This window comes from Sphaeramia orbicularis, chromosome 1 (assembly GCF_902148855.1).
Source record: "Sphaeramia orbicularis chromosome 1, fSphaOr1.1, whole genome shotgun sequence".
NCBI classification, from domain to species: Eukaryota; Metazoa; Chordata; class Actinopteri; order Kurtiformes; family Apogonidae; genus Sphaeramia; species Sphaeramia orbicularis.
Window position 1 is genome coordinate 12,654,266 of NC_043957.1, and position 20,590 is coordinate 12,674,855.

At 39.8% G+C, this 20,590-nt stretch overlaps 1 protein-coding gene across 1 annotated transcript in view; it reads left to right on the forward strand.

The window, feature by feature from the left end:
• Window positions 1–1,642, forward strand: part of naa15b (N-alpha-acetyltransferase 15, NatA auxiliary subunit b) — a 48,583-nt gene extending 46,941 nt beyond the window's left edge. The window contains exon 20 of the mRNA XM_030146185.1: window positions 81–1,642. Within this exon, the coding sequence (XP_030002045.1) occupies window positions 81–278 (198 nt within the window). The 3' untranslated portion in view covers window positions 279–1,642. The remainder of the gene's footprint in view (window positions 1–80) is intronic.
• The last annotated feature ends 18,948 nt before the right edge of the window (window positions 1,643–20,590 follow it).

Sequence of the window (20,590 nt, forward strand, 5' to 3'; positions counted from 1 at the left end):
TCATCCCATCACATAACCTTAATGAATAGAATGATATAATTTAGTATATTTTTTAAACTTGCTTTTCGTTCCCTCATCAGATCTGCACAGAGGTCTTGGAAAGTCTCCGGAGTGGTATCCTGGGCGACCGCAAGGAGCGTGCGGAGTCTTATCGCACTGAGTGTCACAAGCTTTACCCCTACACATTAGCTTTCATGCCCCCTGGATACGAGGAGAACACCAAGATTGCCAACGGAGACGTTTCCACAGAGACAGAGGAGCTAGCCAATGAGATGTGAGCACAGTACAACAACCGTGGATGAAAAAAATGGAATTGGGCCGAGTACGAAGCCTCACGGCTCGCCTGGTGGCCATTTTGTTTAGAACCAGGCATGGGAAGCAAAATGTGTGTTTCGTTCTTTGGCTCAGCTTATCAGGTCTAACCTGGCATGGCTTGGCTCCCTCCCAAACGATGAAAATCAGGACTGTATGTGTTTACTGAGTACATGTGTGTTTGTGTGCGTGCATGTGTGTATATTTGTGGGAAAGCGGGGGAGGGGAAGTTGAAGATGACAGAATGGCCATTTTACTTTTTTGATAGAGCAGACACTCAATGCAGAATATGAAAATAAACAGTAGTTATTGGCAAACTGTTGGGAGAAACCATGACAGATGGACACGGGTTTCTTCAGAGTTGACGGTGATGAAAACCGCTCGAGTTTGACTCGTTGCTGCTTCAACACATGCCTAACACATACTGTGTTCCCCTTATTTTGTAAAAGAGAAGTTAATTTAACTGAAAGGACTCGTCTGTTCCAGTGCAAGGGGAGACTTGAGGCTGAGTGGATCTGATCTGTTGGAAGTTGAGCAGGAAGAGGCACTGAGGACCTGAAGTAGACACTTGAGGACATCCAGCGGCCGCAGGTGGATCTGAATCTGCTGCAAGGATCATCTGTGCTCCCACTAAACCTGCCGCCGATGGTGTTAAGAAAGAGCCAACTTCTGACAGGGCACTGAGAACTCATGTCAACAAGCTTTTTTGATCAGACTGCACTTCCCTCGTGGTCCCCGGTTCAGCTTGGGAATATGTAATCCTGTGTTCTTATGGAGCACCTTGTAGCACAGCTTAAAAACTGTAAAGGTTGTATGTTGTGCTCCATCCAAAATACACTGCTACTCTTTAAGGTAGTTCAGAGAAAGCCAGATAGATCTAAGCAATACATAGACACCTTCCTTCCTGTGCTGAATGGAACAATGAAACTTGTTACTATTACTGATAATCATTTTAAGATCTGATTTGATCGTGGTTCCACTGGCAGTCACTTGTCTCATCGCTGTTGTCACTGTTTATTTTATCTGCATGTACACAAGGACATAGCAGTTGAATGTGGAAATGAGCCTCCAGTACTTCACACGTCTCCTCTCTGCAGATCAAAACATGGCTCCCAAATGTCAGAGCTCATCAGCAATTGTTACAAGGCGAGAGAAACAATAAGCACCTGGAGTTTGTTTTTACTAATCTGCCCCCCCCCCCCCCCCCTTTTTACTTATCTTGATTTTCTTCCTGTTTTCCTCTGTTTCGGGTTCTAATGTGAAAGATGAATTCTGAGATGGTGATGTATGATATCTCTGGATTTTTGTATTAAAACCAAACAAAAGAACAGAATGGTATGTGTGTGATAACCTACACTGGGTTGCTTGTGTGTGTCTGGCCAAGTGTGACAGCAGGGGGCACCACCTTGGCTATTGAATCTTATGGATGTAAAACATATTCCTTGGGGGTATCGATCTTCAAATTTTCTGCAAGAAAATTTTGATTTTGTAACATCTAAGACATTGAAATGTATCCTTTTCGCACACAAGTTTATAACTACACATTCAGTTTGACTAGCTTCAAACTTGTCAAGATCAAACTCAACTCAGTTTTAACACGAAAGCCGTCAAATACACAATCACAACATTTACTATACTGGTGGGATAAAAGCCCGTTATTGCAGTAACTAGTTGTTTTTGAAATTTGGAAGTCCTCAACATATTCTAGTAAAATATATAAATTGAATCATAGACTTTAATAGCTCTTTTCTACCTTGATGAAAGCACTTTACACCATCATATTCACTGACTTGCACATGTTGACACTAGTGAAACAGTCTCTAGTACAACTTGGAGATCAGTGTACAGCTCAAGGACACTTAATCATAAGGGCAGGAATCCGACATTGAACCACCAGCTTGCCAGTTAGTGGATGGTCCTTTTACCCCATGAGTCACACTGGCACAAAAACTGAGTGAAAAATGTATCCTGTTTAAAATATCCAACTTTTGAGGACATGCAATATGAAAAATGTGGTAAGGTAATTTTCAAGGGATTTCCCAATGGAAAAAGTTTCCACATAAAAGACAAACGATGTCTCCTGTCTCTGGTCCAGATCACACTAACAATTCCAGTGTTGTAATGCAAAAAAGTAGTCAGCCACTGATTTTGCAAGTTCTACTTAGAAAGATGAGAGAGGTCTGTAATTTTCATCAGAGGTACACTTCAACTATCAGACAAAATGAGAAAAAAAAAAATCCAGGAAATCACACTGTAGGATTTTTAAAGAATTTATTTGTCAATTATGGTGGAAAATAAGTATTTGGTCAATAACAAAAGTTCAGCTCAATACTTTGCAATATAACCTTTGTTGGCAATGACAGAGGTCAAACTTTTGCTTTAAGTCGTCACCAGGTTTGTACACACTGTAGCAGGTATTTTGGCCCATTCCTCCATGCAGATCTCCTCTAGAGCAGTGATGTTTTGGGGGTGTGGCTGGGCAACACAGACTTTCAACTCCCTCCACAAATTTTCTATGGGGTTAAGGTCTGGAGACTGGCTAGGCCACTCCAGGACCCTGAAATGCTTTTTACAGAGCCACTCCTTCATTGTCTGAGTGGTGTGTTTGGGATCATTGTTATGCTGGAAGACCCAGCCACGTTCCATCTTCAATGCTCAGTGATGGGAGGTTTTGGCTTAAAATCTTACGATACATGGCCCTGTTCATTCTTCCCTTAACACGGATCAGTCGTCCTGTCCCCTTTGCAGAAAAACAGCCCCAAAGCATGAGGTTCCCACCCCCATGCTTCACAGTAGGTATGGTGTTCTTGGAATGCAACTCAGCATTCTTCTTCCTCCAAACACGAAGAGTTGAGTTTTTACCAAAAAGTTCTATTTTGGTTTCATCTGACCACATGATATTCTCCCAGTCCTCTTCTGGATCATCCGTATGCTCTCTGGTAAACTTCAGACAGGCCTGGACATGTACTGGCTTGAGCAGGGGGACACACCTTGCGCTGCAGGATTTGAGTCCCTCGGCGTAGTGTGTTACTGATGGTAGCCTTTGTTACTTTGGTCCCAGCTCTTTGCAGGTCATTCATCAGGTCCCTCTGTGTAGTTCTGGGATTTTTGCTCACCTTTCTCATGATCATTTTGACCCCACGGGATGAGATCTTGCGTGGGGCCCCAGATCGAGGGAGATTATCAATGGTCTTGTATGTCTTCCATTTTCTTACAATTGCTCCCACAGTTGATTTATTCACACCAACCTGCTTGCCTATTGTAGATTCACTCTTCCCAGCCTGGTGCAGGGCTACAATTTTCTTCCTGGTGTCCTTCGACAGCTCTTTGGTCTTGGCCATGGTTGAGTTTGGAGTCTGACTGAGGCTGTGGACGGGTGTTTTTTATACAGAGTTCAAACAGGTGTCATTAATATAGATAACGAGTGGAGGACAGAAGAGCTTCTTAAAGAAGAAGTTGCAGGTCTGTGAGAGCCAGAAATCTTTATATATATATATATATATATATATATATATATATATATATATATATATATATATATATATACAGGGTGGGGAAGCAAAATTTACAATATTTTAAGGCAGGGATTGAAAGACAGTGTATGACCAATTAGTTTATTGAAAGTCATGAGAATTTATTTGCCACAAGAAAATTTACATAATAGAAAATAGTTTTATTCTATGTGTCCTCCTTCTTTCTCAATAACTGCTTTCACACGCTTCCTAAAACTTGCGCAAGTGTTCCTCAAATATTCGGGTGACAACTTCTCCCATTCTTCTTTAATAGTATCTTTAAGAAAGTCGACATTGCTGTGTGATGTTCTATTGGTAGCATGTTCTAAAACGCCCCAAATAGCATAATCCAGAGGATTTAGATCTGGGCTAGAAGGCGGCCATAAACATGATTCCCAAAAATTGCTAAAGTTGGGTTTGTTGCTGTTGTCAACAAGTGTTTTGGTGTTCTTGTGTAAGATTTTAACTTCAAATCATATTTTACTGCATTTCTAACTGTCTCGTTGTCTACCTCAAGCTCAATTGCCATTTTTCTCATGGATTTGGTTGGATCCTTTAGGACAGGCATGCCCAAAGTCCGGCCCCCGGGCCAAATCCGGCCCGTTTCTAAATTTCCACTGGCCCGAAGCGTCTGTCATGAAATCAATCATATGTGGCCCGCCAGCACGGTTGCCCACAGTAAAGAATACACACATACAAAAAAGCAATTTTACTGCCATCCTTCACCAGAAGATGGCAGTAGACCTGTGGCTGCACTCTTGCTGCGTGACCCCTATGTGAACTATTACCACTGTGGTACATTTTAGCCCATTTCTAAAATGGCAACTGGAACTAAAAAAAGGAAAGTTGACAACGAGGGCCGCCGTTTCCAGGACAAGTGGAAATCGGAGTATTTTTTCACGGACATACGAAACAACTGCGTGTGCTTAATTTGTCAAGAGACTGTGGCTGTTTTCAAAGAATTCAACATTAAGCGGCACTATCAAACGAAACATGCTAACTATGATAAGCTAACAGCAAACGAACGCACCGAAAAACTGAAGCAACTTGAAGCTGTTTTAATAGCACAGCAGCGGTTTTTCACAAGAGCCCGTGAATCACATGAGAATTCTACAAAGGCGAGCTACGAGGTGGCTATGCTGATTGCCAAGCACTGCAAACCTTTTACTGAGGGTGAATTTATTAAAGACTGCATGATGAAAATGGTGGAGAAAATTTGTCCTGAAAAAAAGCAAGAGTTTGCCAGTGTTTGCCTGGCTCGTAGCACTGTGGCACGGAGGATTGAAGAAATTTCATCTGATATTAAGAGACAGAGGCAAAAGGAGTGGAGTTTGACTTTTTTTCGTTAGCCTACGACGAAAGCACGGATGCGTCTGACACCGCTCAGTTACTGATTTTTTTGAGAGGAGTGGACAATGAAATGAACGTGAGTGAAGAGCTACTTGACCTCCAGAGCCTTAAGGACCAAACGAGAGGAATAGATTTGTTTGCTTCTGTTTGTTCCGCCGTAGGTGACATGAAGCTACAGTGGAATAAAATCACTGGGATTATTACGGACGGCGCACCTGCTATGGTTGGTGAGCAAAGTGGGCTATCAACCCTAGTCTGTAAAAAAGTCAGCGAAGAAGGAGGCAAAGCTGTAAAACTCCATTGTATTATTCACCAACAAGTTCTATGTGCCAAACATCTGAAATATGATCACGTTATGAAACCGGTGATAAAGGCTATTAATTATATTCGCTCCAGAGCCCTGTGTCACCGTCAGTTTCAACAGTTTCTGATCGACATCCACACTGAATATGGAGATGTTGTGTATCATAATGACATAAGATGGCTCAGTCGGGGGTCTGCACTGCAGCGATTCTACTCTCTCAGAAAAGAAATCGGACAGTTCATGGAACAAAAGGGACAACCGATCCCAGAACTCTCCGATCCTGTTTGGTTGGCTGATTTTGGATTTTTAGTTGACATAACATGACATCTGAACGCGCTGAACACGAGCCTTCAGGGGCAAAATGCAGTGGTAAGCCAGTTGTATTCACACACCAAAGCTTTTGGAACAAAGCTGCTACTTTTCCAAAGTCACCTGTCACAAACGCAGCACAATACCACACATTTCCCATCGCTGCAGGAAATGATGACCAGTTTTCCAGCAAACAATATCAGTGCGCAAATGAGGAGGTATGTAGCAAACATCTCATCTCTGGCTGAGGAGTTTCAACAGCGTTTCAGGGATTTTGCAGCTATTGAAAGGGAGATCACACTTTTTTCTTCTCCTTTTTCCGTAGATCCTAATGACGCTCCAGCCCACCTGCAGCTGGAGCTCATTGAGCTGCAGTGTGACGCGGAGTGTCAAAGTCGGCACCAGCAACTCCCTCTTATAAACTTTTACCGCCAGCTGGACAAAGACAGGTTCCAAGAGATTCGAACATTTGCTGAAAAAATGCTGAGTTTGTTTGGCTCGACATACTTGTGCGAGAAGACGTTCTCAGTAATGAACATTAACAAGAACCGCGTGAGGACAAGACTAAGTGACTCACACCTGCGTGACATCCTGCGCATCAAAACCACTGTTTTTGAGCCAGACCTGCCCTGTTTACTGCAGTCGAGATCTCAGTATCACCCTTCACATTAATACAGGTCAATTATTTTGTTTATTCTTCTGAGGAGAATAAATACTAAAGTCTCAGTGGGTTGTTTTTTGTAATGATCAAAACCACAGTTTTGTCAAATTTCAGTCAATTGACTATACTGTCCTTTGTCAAAATCCACTTTGATGTGATTTGTTAAAACAAAATCAATAAATACATGTTTCTGAAAAAGATTTCAGAGTCAGATTTCATAAAATAGTTCATTGGCATTTTTTTTTTTTTATTATTTTAAGCTTTATCTATCCTGATAAGGAAATTGACAACAAATACTCATTTGCAATGTCAACCTAGCTGCAGACAGCAGAGTAAAACAAAGCAAAATAAAAGCAAATGCAAATAAATATATACAACAAACTATACAAAGTGATATAGTTACATATTTACGTGTTAATTTACATTTGTAATAGTTCAAAGAATGTCAGACTGAGTGGTCGGCCCCCATACATTTTCACCTCACCAAATCTGGCCCTCTGTGCAAAAAGTTTGGACACCCCTGCTTTAGGATTTTGGATTTGAGAGCTTTAATAAAAGCTTTGGTATGTTTTTTATTGCTTCCTCCACTTCCAGTATTTCTTGTAATAGTTTTGCTCATAGTCATTCTCTTATTTACATTATAAAAAGTCTTTATGGACACTCCAACTATTTTTGAAATCTCCTTTGGTGTGACGAGCGCATTCAGCAAATCACACACTCTTTGACGTTTGCTTTCCTGATTACTCTTATGGGCAAAAGTTTCTGAAAATGTATGGATAACAGTGTTAGGTATGATTATGACATCAATATATGTTTGGTTTCAAAACAATTGATGTAGTGCCTGCTGAGAAAAAACAACTAAATGTTCATTGTAAGTTTTGCTTCCCCACCCTGTGTATGTATATATATATATATATATATATATATATATATATATATATATATATGTATATATATACATATGTATATATATATATGTGTGTGTGTATGTATGTATGTATATATACAGGGTGTCCCATAAGTCTCCATACATAGGAGACATAATACATTCCATACATATATGGTTCTAACATGTATTTCTTTATATTTCTTCTTTACAGTTCTTCAGCAGTGGAGGACACGCATTGAAATGTGTTCCCGACAAAATGGCAGTCATATAGAGCATATTATATAAATAAAAATGGTTTATGTCAAGAAACGTTTATTTTTCCTATGTATGGAGACTTATGGGACACCCTGTATACATATACATATATATATATATATATATATATATATATATATATATAATTGAGATGGTTTGGGGTGAGCTGGAGCGCAGAGTGAAGGCAAAAGGGCCAACAAGTGCTAAGCATCTCTGGGAACTTCTTCAAGACTGTTAGGAAACCATTTCAGGTGACTACCTCTTGAAGCTCATCAAGAGAATGCCAAGAGTGTGCAAAACACTCATCAGAGCTAAGGGTGGCTACTTTGAAGAAACTAGAATATAAGATATGTTTTCAGTTATTTCACACTTTTTTGTTAAGTACATAATTCCACATGTGTTCATTCATAGTTTTGATGCCTTCAGTGAGGATCTACAATGTAAATAGTCATGAAAATAAAGAAAATGCAAAGAATGAGAAGGTGTGTCCAAATTTTTGGCCTGTACTGTAAAAAAAAAAAAATAAAATAAAATATATATATATATGTGTGTGTGTGTGTGTGTGTGTGTGTGTGTGTGTGTCTGTGTGAGGGGAAAAATCATGACAACATAAACCTTACTTGTTACTGGGTACTGGTGGCATCCAACCTTGAAGTTTCGCACCCCTGACTTGATCAGCTCATCAGATATGTCTGCATCAACCTCAGTGTCTGATGTATCAGTCAAGCTCAGCACACCGTCAGTCATAAGTTGAGCCTGCAGACTAAATTTGTCGCTTACTGGGAAAAATACAACAAAATGAATTGCATTAAGCTACATTATCAACCATGTCATGTAGACTTATAAATGGACCCCTCCTTCTCCCAGCTGGCAAGTCTGGTGCACCATAAACAGTAGACATACTGTACATACAATGTAATTTTTTAAACAAAACTAATAAAATATTCTCTATAAGGCCAAGAGGGCATTTTTGGTTTGAAACGTGGAGACAAACCTTCCTGGAGAAACTGCAGGAAATCAAAGTTTTCATCAGTTTGTGGAACTTGGATGTATTTTTGGACTCCTCCATATTCCACCTTTGCCTGTATATATTTAGTGAAGTCAAGAAAGGATAGAAATAAAGAAATGCATCTGCACTTTTCAAAGACCTCAGACACAGAAAAAGATTTATTGTTAGTTATGTCATTGAGGTACCCTAAAAATTTGAGATGTCACTCAAAATAAACTCAACAAAACTGTATGTGAGACAAAACAGATGATACATGAAAATCACATCAAACATAATACTCTTTAAAGAGCATTGTTGCTCAAACAATGAACTGTAAGTGCTGTAAAAAATAAGCTTTGAATGTACCTGAATATTAAGCAAGAGACCACTGTAACTGTGTGTGGAAATTAATTGTTCACCTCAATCTTTTTTAACATTAATCTGCAGTCACAATATTTTGGCCCACTAAAAAGACAACATGCTCTACTGCTGCAGTTAGCAGGAGAGAAGCAACCTGTCTATCGACACAACAAGCAAAGCAGCTGTATGATCAACCAATTAGAAAGCTAGTCATTACTGGAGGACTCAAGTCATCAAAAACCGGATTTCACAGTCATAATTGTTTCGGACAAAAGTTATATTCTGACCAGAAATCTTCACCAAGACCTGTGTCATTTTCATAAAATAAAATGAATGGAGAAATAAGTAACTCCCAGTTCGGAGGAAGGTTTAAAACACTGAGTTTCAGCTAATATCCAGGGCTAACTAGCAGCAATTAAACTAGCGTTAGCTCCTTTGTAACACACCACCTAGCAACTCCACCGCTAAATATATGACACTTTTTGACTCATCTCAGTCAAAAGGTCAAGCCATACTACTATTGACTATTTAATGCCGTCAATTTTTCTGTCACAGTGAAATTAAGTATGCATGCTAACCGCTAGCTCCTTCAACAGTAAGGTTGGCGGGTATCAGCGTGGCGATATTAGTTCGAAGTTACAGTGACTCACCATTGCAAAACGACTGGTGCCAGAGGAGAAATACCAACATAAAATATAATATTAACAAATAGTAATTATTTTACTTACCGAACAATTTTAATGTAGAAAAGCAGGTCAGAAGCACGTTGATATTTGCAGCAGTCACTTGAGAGCTTTCATGCAGACTCTTCAGCAGACAAGGTGTATGTACAGTGGGGGCGGGGTAACATCACTTGGAGTGTAAATGCCAGGTTCAGAGTAAGAAGTTCAGAGTTAATATTTATACTATTACACTTTCAGATTTGATTTAGTGACACTTCGTTTTTACACTCGGTTTTGACAACTATTTATGAGCTGAGAATTAAATATAATGACTTTGACTCTATCCAGAGTATAATTGACTCTGCTTTTACTCAGATTTCACTAACAACAATATTTTAACACTTCTCAATTTGCTGTGATGGAGCCTACATTACACTTTGTAAACAAGGTATCCAAAGTCTAAACAATTTATATAATACCAACCTCTTTTTTGGCATAGATTAATTTTTTTTTTTTTCAATGTCATGATATGACGCAATATAGATATTTGATTTGAAGTAGAGTCTAGTACGATTTGATATGCTGTTTAAAATGAAGACTTTCTTCCCAGAGGTGTTATACTTGTTAATATAAATTTTTATTGACTCATTTGATTTTTATGTCTAAGCAGCAGTTTTTATTAACATTTGAGGAATTACTAGTTTCTAGTTTTTTGTTCTACTAACGTAAAGTTGACAGTAGATTAGCAGATTTGGACTTCGGCCGTTAATAGCGAACAAAGGAAAGGACCTCAAAGCACATATGTTACCTTGTTGTGATCTTGGTTATGCTGGAAAAATAACATCATTTCAGCCTAAATGACCCGCATTTCATTATATCAAAAGCAATTGCTTTCTTTAGCAGGAACGTTGTGCACGGACAGCTAAAGTGCTCAAACGCAAACAGTGGGAAATAAGCTTCTGCTAAAGGAGGGACATTTTAATTATTTCTTGCCCAACAGCTCCGCCCAAAAGAGGAGAGGAGCCTCCATATTCACAGGCCATGATAAGGACACCTCCCCCTTCCTACTACAGCACTCGGTTTAGGGAAATATACTTTTGCTAATGAAGAAGGCACTTTTAAAATGTTTCTTGCTCAATAGCTCCGCCCACAACAGAGGAGGACCCTGCATACTCAAACCCCATGACAAGGACACCTCCCCCTTCCTACTACAACACTCATTTTATACAAATATACTTTTGCTATTGATGGAGGAACTTTTTAAATATTTATTTTTCAGTAGCTCCGCCCACAAAGGGGGAGGAGCCTCCATACTCACAGCCCATGACAAGGACACCTCCCCCTGTCCTGAATGAATGTGACAAAAGTAGTTATTTTACAGTTATGTACATGTACTGTTGTCTATTAACAGATAATACTGATAAATCAGTGTAGTAGGAATACTACAACTCTCAGTTTAGGGAAATATACTTTTGCTAAAGAAAGAGGAACTTTTTGAATATTACCTTTTCAATAGCTCCGCCCACAAAAGGGGCGCAGCCTCCCAACTCACAGCCCTTGACAAGGTCACCACCCACTTCCTACTACAACTGTTAGTTTAGAGAATGATAATTTTGCAATTGAAGGAGGAACTTTTAAAATATTTCTTGCTCAATAGCTCCGCCCATAAGGGAGGAGGAGCATCTATACTCAAACCCCATGACAAGTACACCCCCCCTTCATTCATTCATTCATTCATTTGTTTATTTATTTCGAGCATTGCAGAATACATGCAAATTCGAAATTACAACAAAAATCATTCATCTATACTGAAAAAGGAGTGGGAAGAAGAAAAACCTATTTAATCCCACCCCCATTCTCATCATCAAATAACTTAACATAATAACATTTTAAATCCTCACTCCTGTTCTTTGACTTCAAGCCAGAACAATGGACAAAGTAGGCCTATACCAAATTAGAATGAACTTATTTGACAGCATTTACATTGTATAACCAAAATGTGTGTAAAAAAAAAAAAATAGAAACAAAGTATATTCCTGGTGGTGTTACCACATCAACTTATATGATAATAATTACATACCAACAATGATAAAAACAAAAAACTACAATACCACAAGTGGTAAAGAACAGCAACAATTACATACCAACAATGGTAAGAAAAAAACAAAAAACTACAATACCACTAATGGTAAAGGGCAGCACATACCAGCAATTGTAAGAACAATACCAGATGGTAATGGACTGGCACGTGCAAAGTGGGGGGCCGGGGGGGCCGGGGGGGCTTGAGCTCCTGCTGCTTTGATCCTCTGCCTACAAGTGCCCTTTTTAGTCTTTTTTTTTTTTGTGCAAAAAACTGCATGACTAAACTTTTGGTGACTAAAATTTTGATCAATGATAATAAATGTTACAAGTGGTTTAATTTGGCTGTCACTTGACCTGGTCATGGTGCCCTTTCATCTCTGTCATGCCCCACCCCTTCCTCCTGTGCAACCTTGCTTGCAACACACATACACCCGCGCATGTCCTGGTCTGGAGAATGAATGAGGAGGAGGGAAGCTCCGCGATTCAAGGTACATGAGAGTCCACCCCGCTATCTGCCCAAAACATTCACTTGTTGCTCTGGTCCTATTCTTCAGCAACTATAGTTTTGGGGCCAAAAACCGATTGTAAGTGAGTAAATAATTCAATATCATCGTCACGTCATGGAATTAGCTCACAGACTAGCACGCCCTAACAGGTGGGTGCCCACCTGAGTCTGAGTCTGAGTCCTCACTGAAGTAGTCACACATGCTTGCTTATGTTTTATTTCCATAAACTGTTGAGTTTTTACGGAAGCGTATTGCATTCACAAAAAAAAATAATTTCGGCTCTGTTTTTCTGAATTAATGAGATAATTATCTCATAATTACGAGAAAAAATAAGTTAAAAAAAAAATCGGCGCTGTTTTTCTGAGTTTATGAGATACTGTTTCCTGGGAAAAAAAGCTCTGTTTTTCTGAGTTTATGAGATACTTTTTCCTGACAAAAAAAACAAAACAAAAAAGCTCTGTTTTTCTGAGTTTATGAGATACTGTTTCCTGAAAAAAAAAAAAAGCTCTGTTTTTCTGAGTTTATGAGATACTGTTTCCTGAAAAAAAAAAAAAAAAAGCTCTGTTTTTCTGAGTTTACGAGATACTGTTTTCCGGAAAAAAAAAAAAAAAAAAAAAAGCTCTGTTTTTCTGAGTTTATGAGATACTGTTTTCCGAAAAAAAAAAAAAAAAAAAAAAAGCTCTGTTTTTCTGAGTTTACGAGATACTGTTTTCCGGAAAAAAAAAAAAAAAAAAGCTGTTTTTCTGAGTTTACAAGATACTGTTTCCTGAAAAAAAAAAAGCTCTGTTTTTCTGAGTTTACGAGATACTGTTTTCTGAAAAAAAAAAAAAAAAAAATGTGGCTCTGTTTCTCTGTGTCAGTGGGACAGTGGTCCCTGGTCCAGGCAGGAGCTCCTTCTATCTGTGCTGCTGAAAGCCTCGCGGGGGAGCGTGAAGTTGTTTCCGTTCTCGTAACCGGTTCCGATTACGGATCATGGAACTAGTTTCATTCACAGAAATCAGAACCAAGCCCCGCTTTGTGCACGGATCAAGCCCTTCAAGCACACCGGTGCTCAGAGCCTGTAACCCTGCTTCCTGACAGGGCACGACCGCGGTGATGGGAGTTGGCATTAATGAAGTCAAATAAAATGACATTCACCAGCATTAAAGAAAATATACACAGCAGAAGAGTGCAAATGTGGATTCATTTATTTGTCGGACCTGATGGAAAGCATTAGTCAGAACTAGATCCATGGAGGAGCGGCTTGGTGAACCGGTTCATCCCCCCCCAATAACTTTCCATCAGGTCCAGGCGGACAGCTATCCGCTCCCCGGTGTGTAAGCCGGACTGGAGCGGGTGGAAGGAGCAGCTCAACTCGACAGAACAGCGGCGCTCGGAGCCTGTAGCCCGGCACCACGACGCGGTGATGGGAGTTGGCATTAATGACTACTACCACTACTAGGACTCCTGCCATGGGGCGGGTGTCCCGTCCCGGTGCATTGGGCCGACCAGGTGAACCAGTGTTTTCCATGGCTGGTGGTCCTGTGCCAGCTGCTCTGCGTCCTCCATGGTAACTCCATGTTGTTGGAGGTCACCCGCAATGACGTCGAACCATCGGGTGCGGGACTTGCCTTGTGGTCGTTTCCAGCCTTTGGGTCAAACTGAAGGATGGCTCTTGTTGGATGGTCAGGAGGGAGGCGGAGGACATGACTGAACCAGCGGGGGCGACGTTGCGTGGCCAGGCTGGATGCTTTGGGCTGGCGTGTACGGGCTCCAAGCACCTGATTGGAAACCCGCCGGGTCCACCTGATGTTTTCGATGGTTCTGAGAGCCCTGCTATCAAAGCCATCTATTCTGACAGCCAGAGTCTGGTTTAAGGGCCGTGTTTCCGAGCCATAGAGCAGGATGGAGAGGACGGCAGAGTTGTAGATCCAGAGCTTCGTCCTGCGTGAGATGGTCTGGTGCCGCCACAGTGGTTTCCAGAGAGACTGCTGAGCTGATGCTGCCAGGGCTCTTCTGCGGGTAATCTCTGGTTTTAGGTCCCCGTTGTCTGTCACCACCCCAGATACACAAAGCTCTTGACAGGTTCTACAATGTCATTACCAAGCTGCAAGGGAGGTGGATCCGGCCCATCACCGACATGCATGAGCTTGGTTTTTGTCCAGTTCACTTGGAGGCCAAGCTTCTGTGCCTCTTCACTGTATCTGCCCAGAGCATCTGTCAGCTGACTGTAGGATGTGCTGAGTAGGATGGTGTCAGCAGCGTACTCCAGGTCCTGGCATTAATGAAGTCAAATAAAATGACATTCACCAGCATTAAAGAAAATGGAAACAACAGTGTACATGTGTATTCATTTATTTGTCGGACCTGATGGAACGCATTAGTCAGAACTAGATCCGTGGAGGAGCGTCTTGGTGTACCGGTTCACCCCCCCAGCCCCATAGCTTTCTACCTGGACCTGATGAAAAGCTGTCCGGGGGTGGGGGGTGAACCGGGACACCAAGACGCATATTTTCTTTAATGCTGGTGAATGTCATTTTATTTGACTTCATTAATGCCAACTCCCATCACCGCGTCGTGGTGCCGGGCTACAGGCTCTGAACGCTGGTGTTCTGTCGAGTTGAGCTGCTCCGTCCACCCGCTCCAGTCTGGCTTACACACCGGGGAGCGGATAGCTGTCCACCTGGACCTGATGGAAAGTTATCGGGGGGGGGGAGACGAACCGGTACACCAAGCCGCTCCTCCATGGATCTAGTTCTGACTAATGCTTTCCATCAGGTCTGACAAAAAAATGAATACACATTTGCACTCTTCTGCTGTGTATATTTTCTTTAATGCTGATGAATGTCATTTTATTTGACTTCATTAATGCCAACTCCCATCACCGCGGTCATGCCCTGTCAGGAAGCAGGGCTACAGGCTCCGAGCACCGGTGTGCTTGAAGGGCTTGATCCGTGCACAAAGTGGGGCTTGGTTCTGATTTGTGTGAACGAAACTAGTTCCATGATCCGTAATCGGAACCGGTTACGAGAACGGAAACAACTTCACGCTCCCCCGCGAGGCTTTCAGCAGCACAGATAGAAGGAGCTCCTGCCTGGACCAGGGACCACTGTCCCACTGACACAGAGAAACAGAGCCACATTTTTTTTTTTTTTTTTTCAGAAAACAGTATCTCGTAAACTCAGAAAAACAGAGCTTTTTTTTTTTTTCAGGAAACAGTATCTTGTAAACTCAGAAAAACAGCTTTTTTTTTTTTTTTTTTTTTCAGAAAACAGTATCTCGTAAACTCAGAAAAACAGAGCTTTTTTTTTTTTTTTCCGGAAAACAGTATCTCGTAAACTCAGAAAAACAGAGCTTTTTTTTTTTTTTTTTTGTCAGGAAACAGTATCTCATAAACTCAGAAAAACAGAGCTTTTTTTTTTTCTTCAGGAAACAGTATCTCATAAACTCAGAAAAACAGAGCTTTTTTTTTTTCAGGAAACAGTATCTCATAAACTCAGAAAAACAGAGCTTTTTTGTTTTTTTTTTTTCAGGAAAAAGTATCTCATAAACTCAGAAAAACAGAGCTTTTTTTCCCAGGAAACAGTATCTCATAAACTCAGAAAAACAGCGCCGATTTTTTTTTTAACTTATTTTTTCTCGTAATTATGAGATAATTATCTCATTAATTCAGAAAAACAGAGCCGAATTTTTTTTTGTTTTGTTTTTGTGAATGCAATATGCTTCCGTAATAATTTGTTGAATGCTTTAAATAAGATTATTGCTGTATAATATTTTACAAGTTCATGGATTTTTAATATCTTTGACTGAATAAAGAGATTATGAGTGTGTTCTAAAAGTCCAACCTTATGTATGATCCATACTGCTCGTTTCTGTAATATGACTAATGGATTAATGGTGCATTGGTAACCATTTCCCCACACTTCAATACAATATGTGAATTATGGGAGGACCAAAGAGCAGTATAAATTATGGAGTGCATTTTCATCAAGGTATGTTTTCTATCAAAGCAAAAGTCAGAGACTGAAAGGTTGTATTTTGCAATAGTTTTTTTTGAATGGTTGTATTTCATAATTTGAATTTTTTATATAGTTTAATTTTGTTTTTGAATGGTTGTATTTCATAATTTGAATTTTTTCATAGTTGATTTTTTTTTATTTTTTTTTTGAATGGTTGTATTTCATAATTTGAATTTTTTTTTTTTGAATGGTTGAATTTTTACACATAGTTTTATATTCTGAATTCAATTATGCAAAAAAAAAATAAAGTTTTTTAATTCAATATTCTCAAATAAAATGTTTCGAATTCAATCTAAAAAAATTCAGTCTAAAAAAATTCGATATAACATCTTGACCAGGCAAAACCAATAGAGTACCGAGCCACTCGATCTAATTTTCACCCAATCATGCATCAAGCTGGATGTCATGTGACGCTCAGATGGCGGCACCATAGACATATATACTTTTTTTAAATTTAGAACAGCACTGTTTACAATACAAAATGTTTTTTTTTTCATATCAAGCCAGACATACATACGCACTGCTTCTGCCCATTACAGTGACGTGCCTGCAGGGCGTCCATCATAATACCGTGCAGCCAAGTTAATACAGTGCTACTCACTGCCACTGCGCATTAAGTCTATAGAGGAAAGAGGTGTTTGTTTGCACTATTAAAGTGTACATAAATCGCTCAATTGTTAACATATATTTACATGGGTTGTTTATTACAAACGTCAGACATGGAAGACAGATAGACAGATACAGACATAAATAGAATAAGAGGAACTCAGAAAACGTGGTGTGCTCAGGTCTTTATTTTAAAGAATTGCTTTAAGGGTATATATTGCATTTGATTATTATTATCATAAAAATACTATTATTATCACTATCATAAATAATACTATTATAATTTGACTATTATTATAACAACCAAAATCACAAATATTGCTATTATCACTACCTTATTATTATAACTTTGAAATATTTGAGATAAATGCAAGAACATAAACAATCCCCCTAGAAAATATTTACAAATTTACAAGAATATTTACCAGAGCTGCCTTTCATTAATCAGGCCTATGGAAGCTAAAACCCCTGAAAACAGATAATTGTTTCACACAGCTTTGATTGACTGTTCATTTCAAATATCTACATTTAAAACCAGTCCAAGAAAAATCAATATTAAAAAAAACATATTCGAAAAGGAGCAGGGTGAAGTTCAACTTATTTACTCCCTCCCCCTTACCCTATATTTTTACTGACCATACATTCCCATGTCAGCTCCTATGAGCCTAACAAACCTTATACATATCTAAATAAATTCTGACTAAGCCTGCACAAAACACAAAATGCTACTCACATCAAAAATAAACTCTGTCCATTTAATGATAGTGTTCTACGTCAAACTGATCATACTGTAACACATTTTAACTAATACTTTTGTCATATTTTCTTAACATTTTTGTTTTGATTGACCTTTTAAATGTGTTATTTGATGTAACTTCCTTCAATTCATCATTGAAGTTGTTCAATAAGTTGATTCCTGAAGTCAGTGTTATAGTCAAAGTGGCGCAGCCTAATTTTGAGAAACATAGGTACTAATCTCAGTAGGTGTGAATAGTGGTTATCAATGCCAAATCGTGTTTCTTCAATATATTCCCTGAGCAAAAACATATCCTCTGTGTCAATCTCTTCCTAGACAACATGCGTCAATACTGACACCTTGGGAGTTTGTCCTAATTGGACCTGGCCAATCACCTGCTCTGCTGCTTTCATCACCTTTATAAAAAATAAATAAAAAATGGAATATATGAAACCTCAAAATGTTTCAGAACGCGTAATGTAATGTGATGATTTGATATGAGCTTTAATTTTTACTGGCTGTAACAAAACCTAATCTGTAGGACTAAAGTAGTTCATGTATTTAACAAGTAGGCAACATGAAGAATACTGTAGTAATGTATGGGGATGGAGCAGAGGAAGATGGAGAGACTGTGTCCAGTAAACATGCCTTCAGACCATGGAGGTGTAGTGTGAGGGTGAACTCTCTCTATGCTAACTTCTAAAATGAAGTTAACATAAACTAATTAGTAAAACCCCTTTAAATAATAAGGAAGGAGGAGTCTAACTGAGTGTAAACCTATATGAAATGTTCAAATCAGTATTTCCATTTGACCAGAGGATCATTCCAGTCTGTCCTTCAGCTCTTCACACATGAGGTTCTCTCCCTCAGATCCTCCAGAGGAGCACCCATACTCATCTTCGCCCTTTGCTCCTGGATCATGCTGTTGTTGTCCTGCTCCAGACTCTTCACTCTAACCAGAGCTTCAATAAGTCTGGCTTTCAGAGCAGTGGGAGAACCACCTAAAGTAGAACTGTGGTCCTAATGGAAAAAGGAAGGAAAAGATTGAGTGATGTTTCTAACTCCTCACTTCCACTGCTGGCTCACATGCTTCATCTCATCCCTCAGTCCCAGTGTGGGCACCTTGGGCATGAGCGTCTTCATGCCAGGGACAAATATTCAACAACTACAGTAGGTTTAAATTTTAAATGGATGCTCATGTGGATTTGAGCGGGTCTAAAATGAGTGGCAGAAAGCAACTGTGATGGAGGTTTGAATCTGACCAGGGCCTTGATGCGCTCATGTGTTTGAGAATTATTACATGTAAATACTTCCAACATTAGTCTGAGGGTCAGCCTCATGGAAATGCTGAGGTAAATCCACCGGCAGGCTCTCTTCAGCTTTCCTCTAAGCTTTTGTGGTCCTTGATGGTGCTGTTAAAAATAAGAAACGTAATACAAAACTTAAGAAAAGTATTAAAGCTGCAAGCAGCATTGGGTGGGACCTCGCACTGGGCGATCCGCCTCTCATACGTCCCGCCTCCCATGCGTTCTGCCTCCTGTGCGTTCCGCCTCCCATACATTCCGCCTCCTGTGCGTTCCGCCTCCCCTACGTTCTGTCTTCTGTACATTCCGCCTCCTGTTAATTCCGCCTCTTGTGCATTCCACCCCCCGTGCGTTCTGCTTCCCATGCGTTCCGCCTCCCATACGTTCTGCCTCTTGCGCAAGTTTCAGGAAGCATGTGAAGGCAGTTATTGAGAAAGAAGGAGGACACATAGAATAAAAACATTTTCTATTATGTAAATTTTCTTGTGGCAAATAAATTCTCATGACTTTCAATAAACTAATTGGTCATACACTGTCTTTCAATCCCTGCCTCAAAATATTGTAAATTTTGCTTCCCCACCCTGTGTACATATATATATATATATATATATATATATATATATATATATATATATATATAAAACAGGGTTTTACTTTGAAAGGCAATTTTCTGACTTCCTCTTGGACACAGCTCATAGCGTCCTCCTATATTTTTTGTAGTGCTGATGTAAGGAACGTTTTGACATTGGTTTCATGTCTCTCGGACATTCCTGCTGGCCGCTATGGCGGTTTCTGTGTTTTTTGACATAGGTGGCACTAGAGAGCGCATTTTGACACCTACAGGGTTAATTTTTGCATTTTATCAAATCTTTCGCCGGACCTGAGATACGTGCCAAATTTGGTGAGTTTTGGAGCATGTTTAGGGGGTCAAAATCCAGTTCAAAGTGGCGGACAGAAAATAATAAAAAAAAGAAACAAAAAACAATAGGGGCCTTGTCTTCTGACTAAAACTTTATTGTGTGTGTTTGTGTGTGTGTGTGTGTGTGTGTGTGTGTGTGTGTGTGTGTGTGTGTGTGTGTGTGCGCACTTGTGGGTGTGTGTGTTTTTATGTGTATGTGTGTTTGTGTGTGTGTGTGTCTGTTTGTGGGTGGGTGTTTTTGTGTGTGTGTGTACCATTCACATTTTTATCATGTCTTCATTTTTATTCAACTTTTATTCATCTATAATTTTTTACATACATACATATATTTCTTATGTAGTTTTCATATTTTTTTCTGTATTGTTCAAATGTTCTTGTGTGTAGACAGTTTATCAGTGAAGTGTCTTGTCATGTTTTCAGTCACACTAGGAATCTGACTGTCTGTTCATGGTCTTACAGCACCACCTGGTGGTTTCACTGTATGCATTCCACAGGAAAAGATTCAGCCAGTCAGCTTCCAGCTTCTGTTTCTCTGTCAGTCTCCTCTTCGGTGTCGAATTACGAAACAGAGACAAAGCTCAGAGTCTGTGGCAGGAGTCTGCCTGAATTTGCAGAAACAAACTGCGATTTATCCATAACGGTACATCCAATCTGAAAAATTCTTGTACTAGAAGCAAGCACATAGACTCCTGAGCTTATTTAATGAATAATATTAGTCATAAGAGACTGAACTGAATAAGCAGTGATGGTGGAAAGCACCTGGGGCCTCATGTATAAAGCGTGCGTACGCACAAAAACCTGGCGTACGCCCTTTTTCACGCTCACGTTCAGATGTAT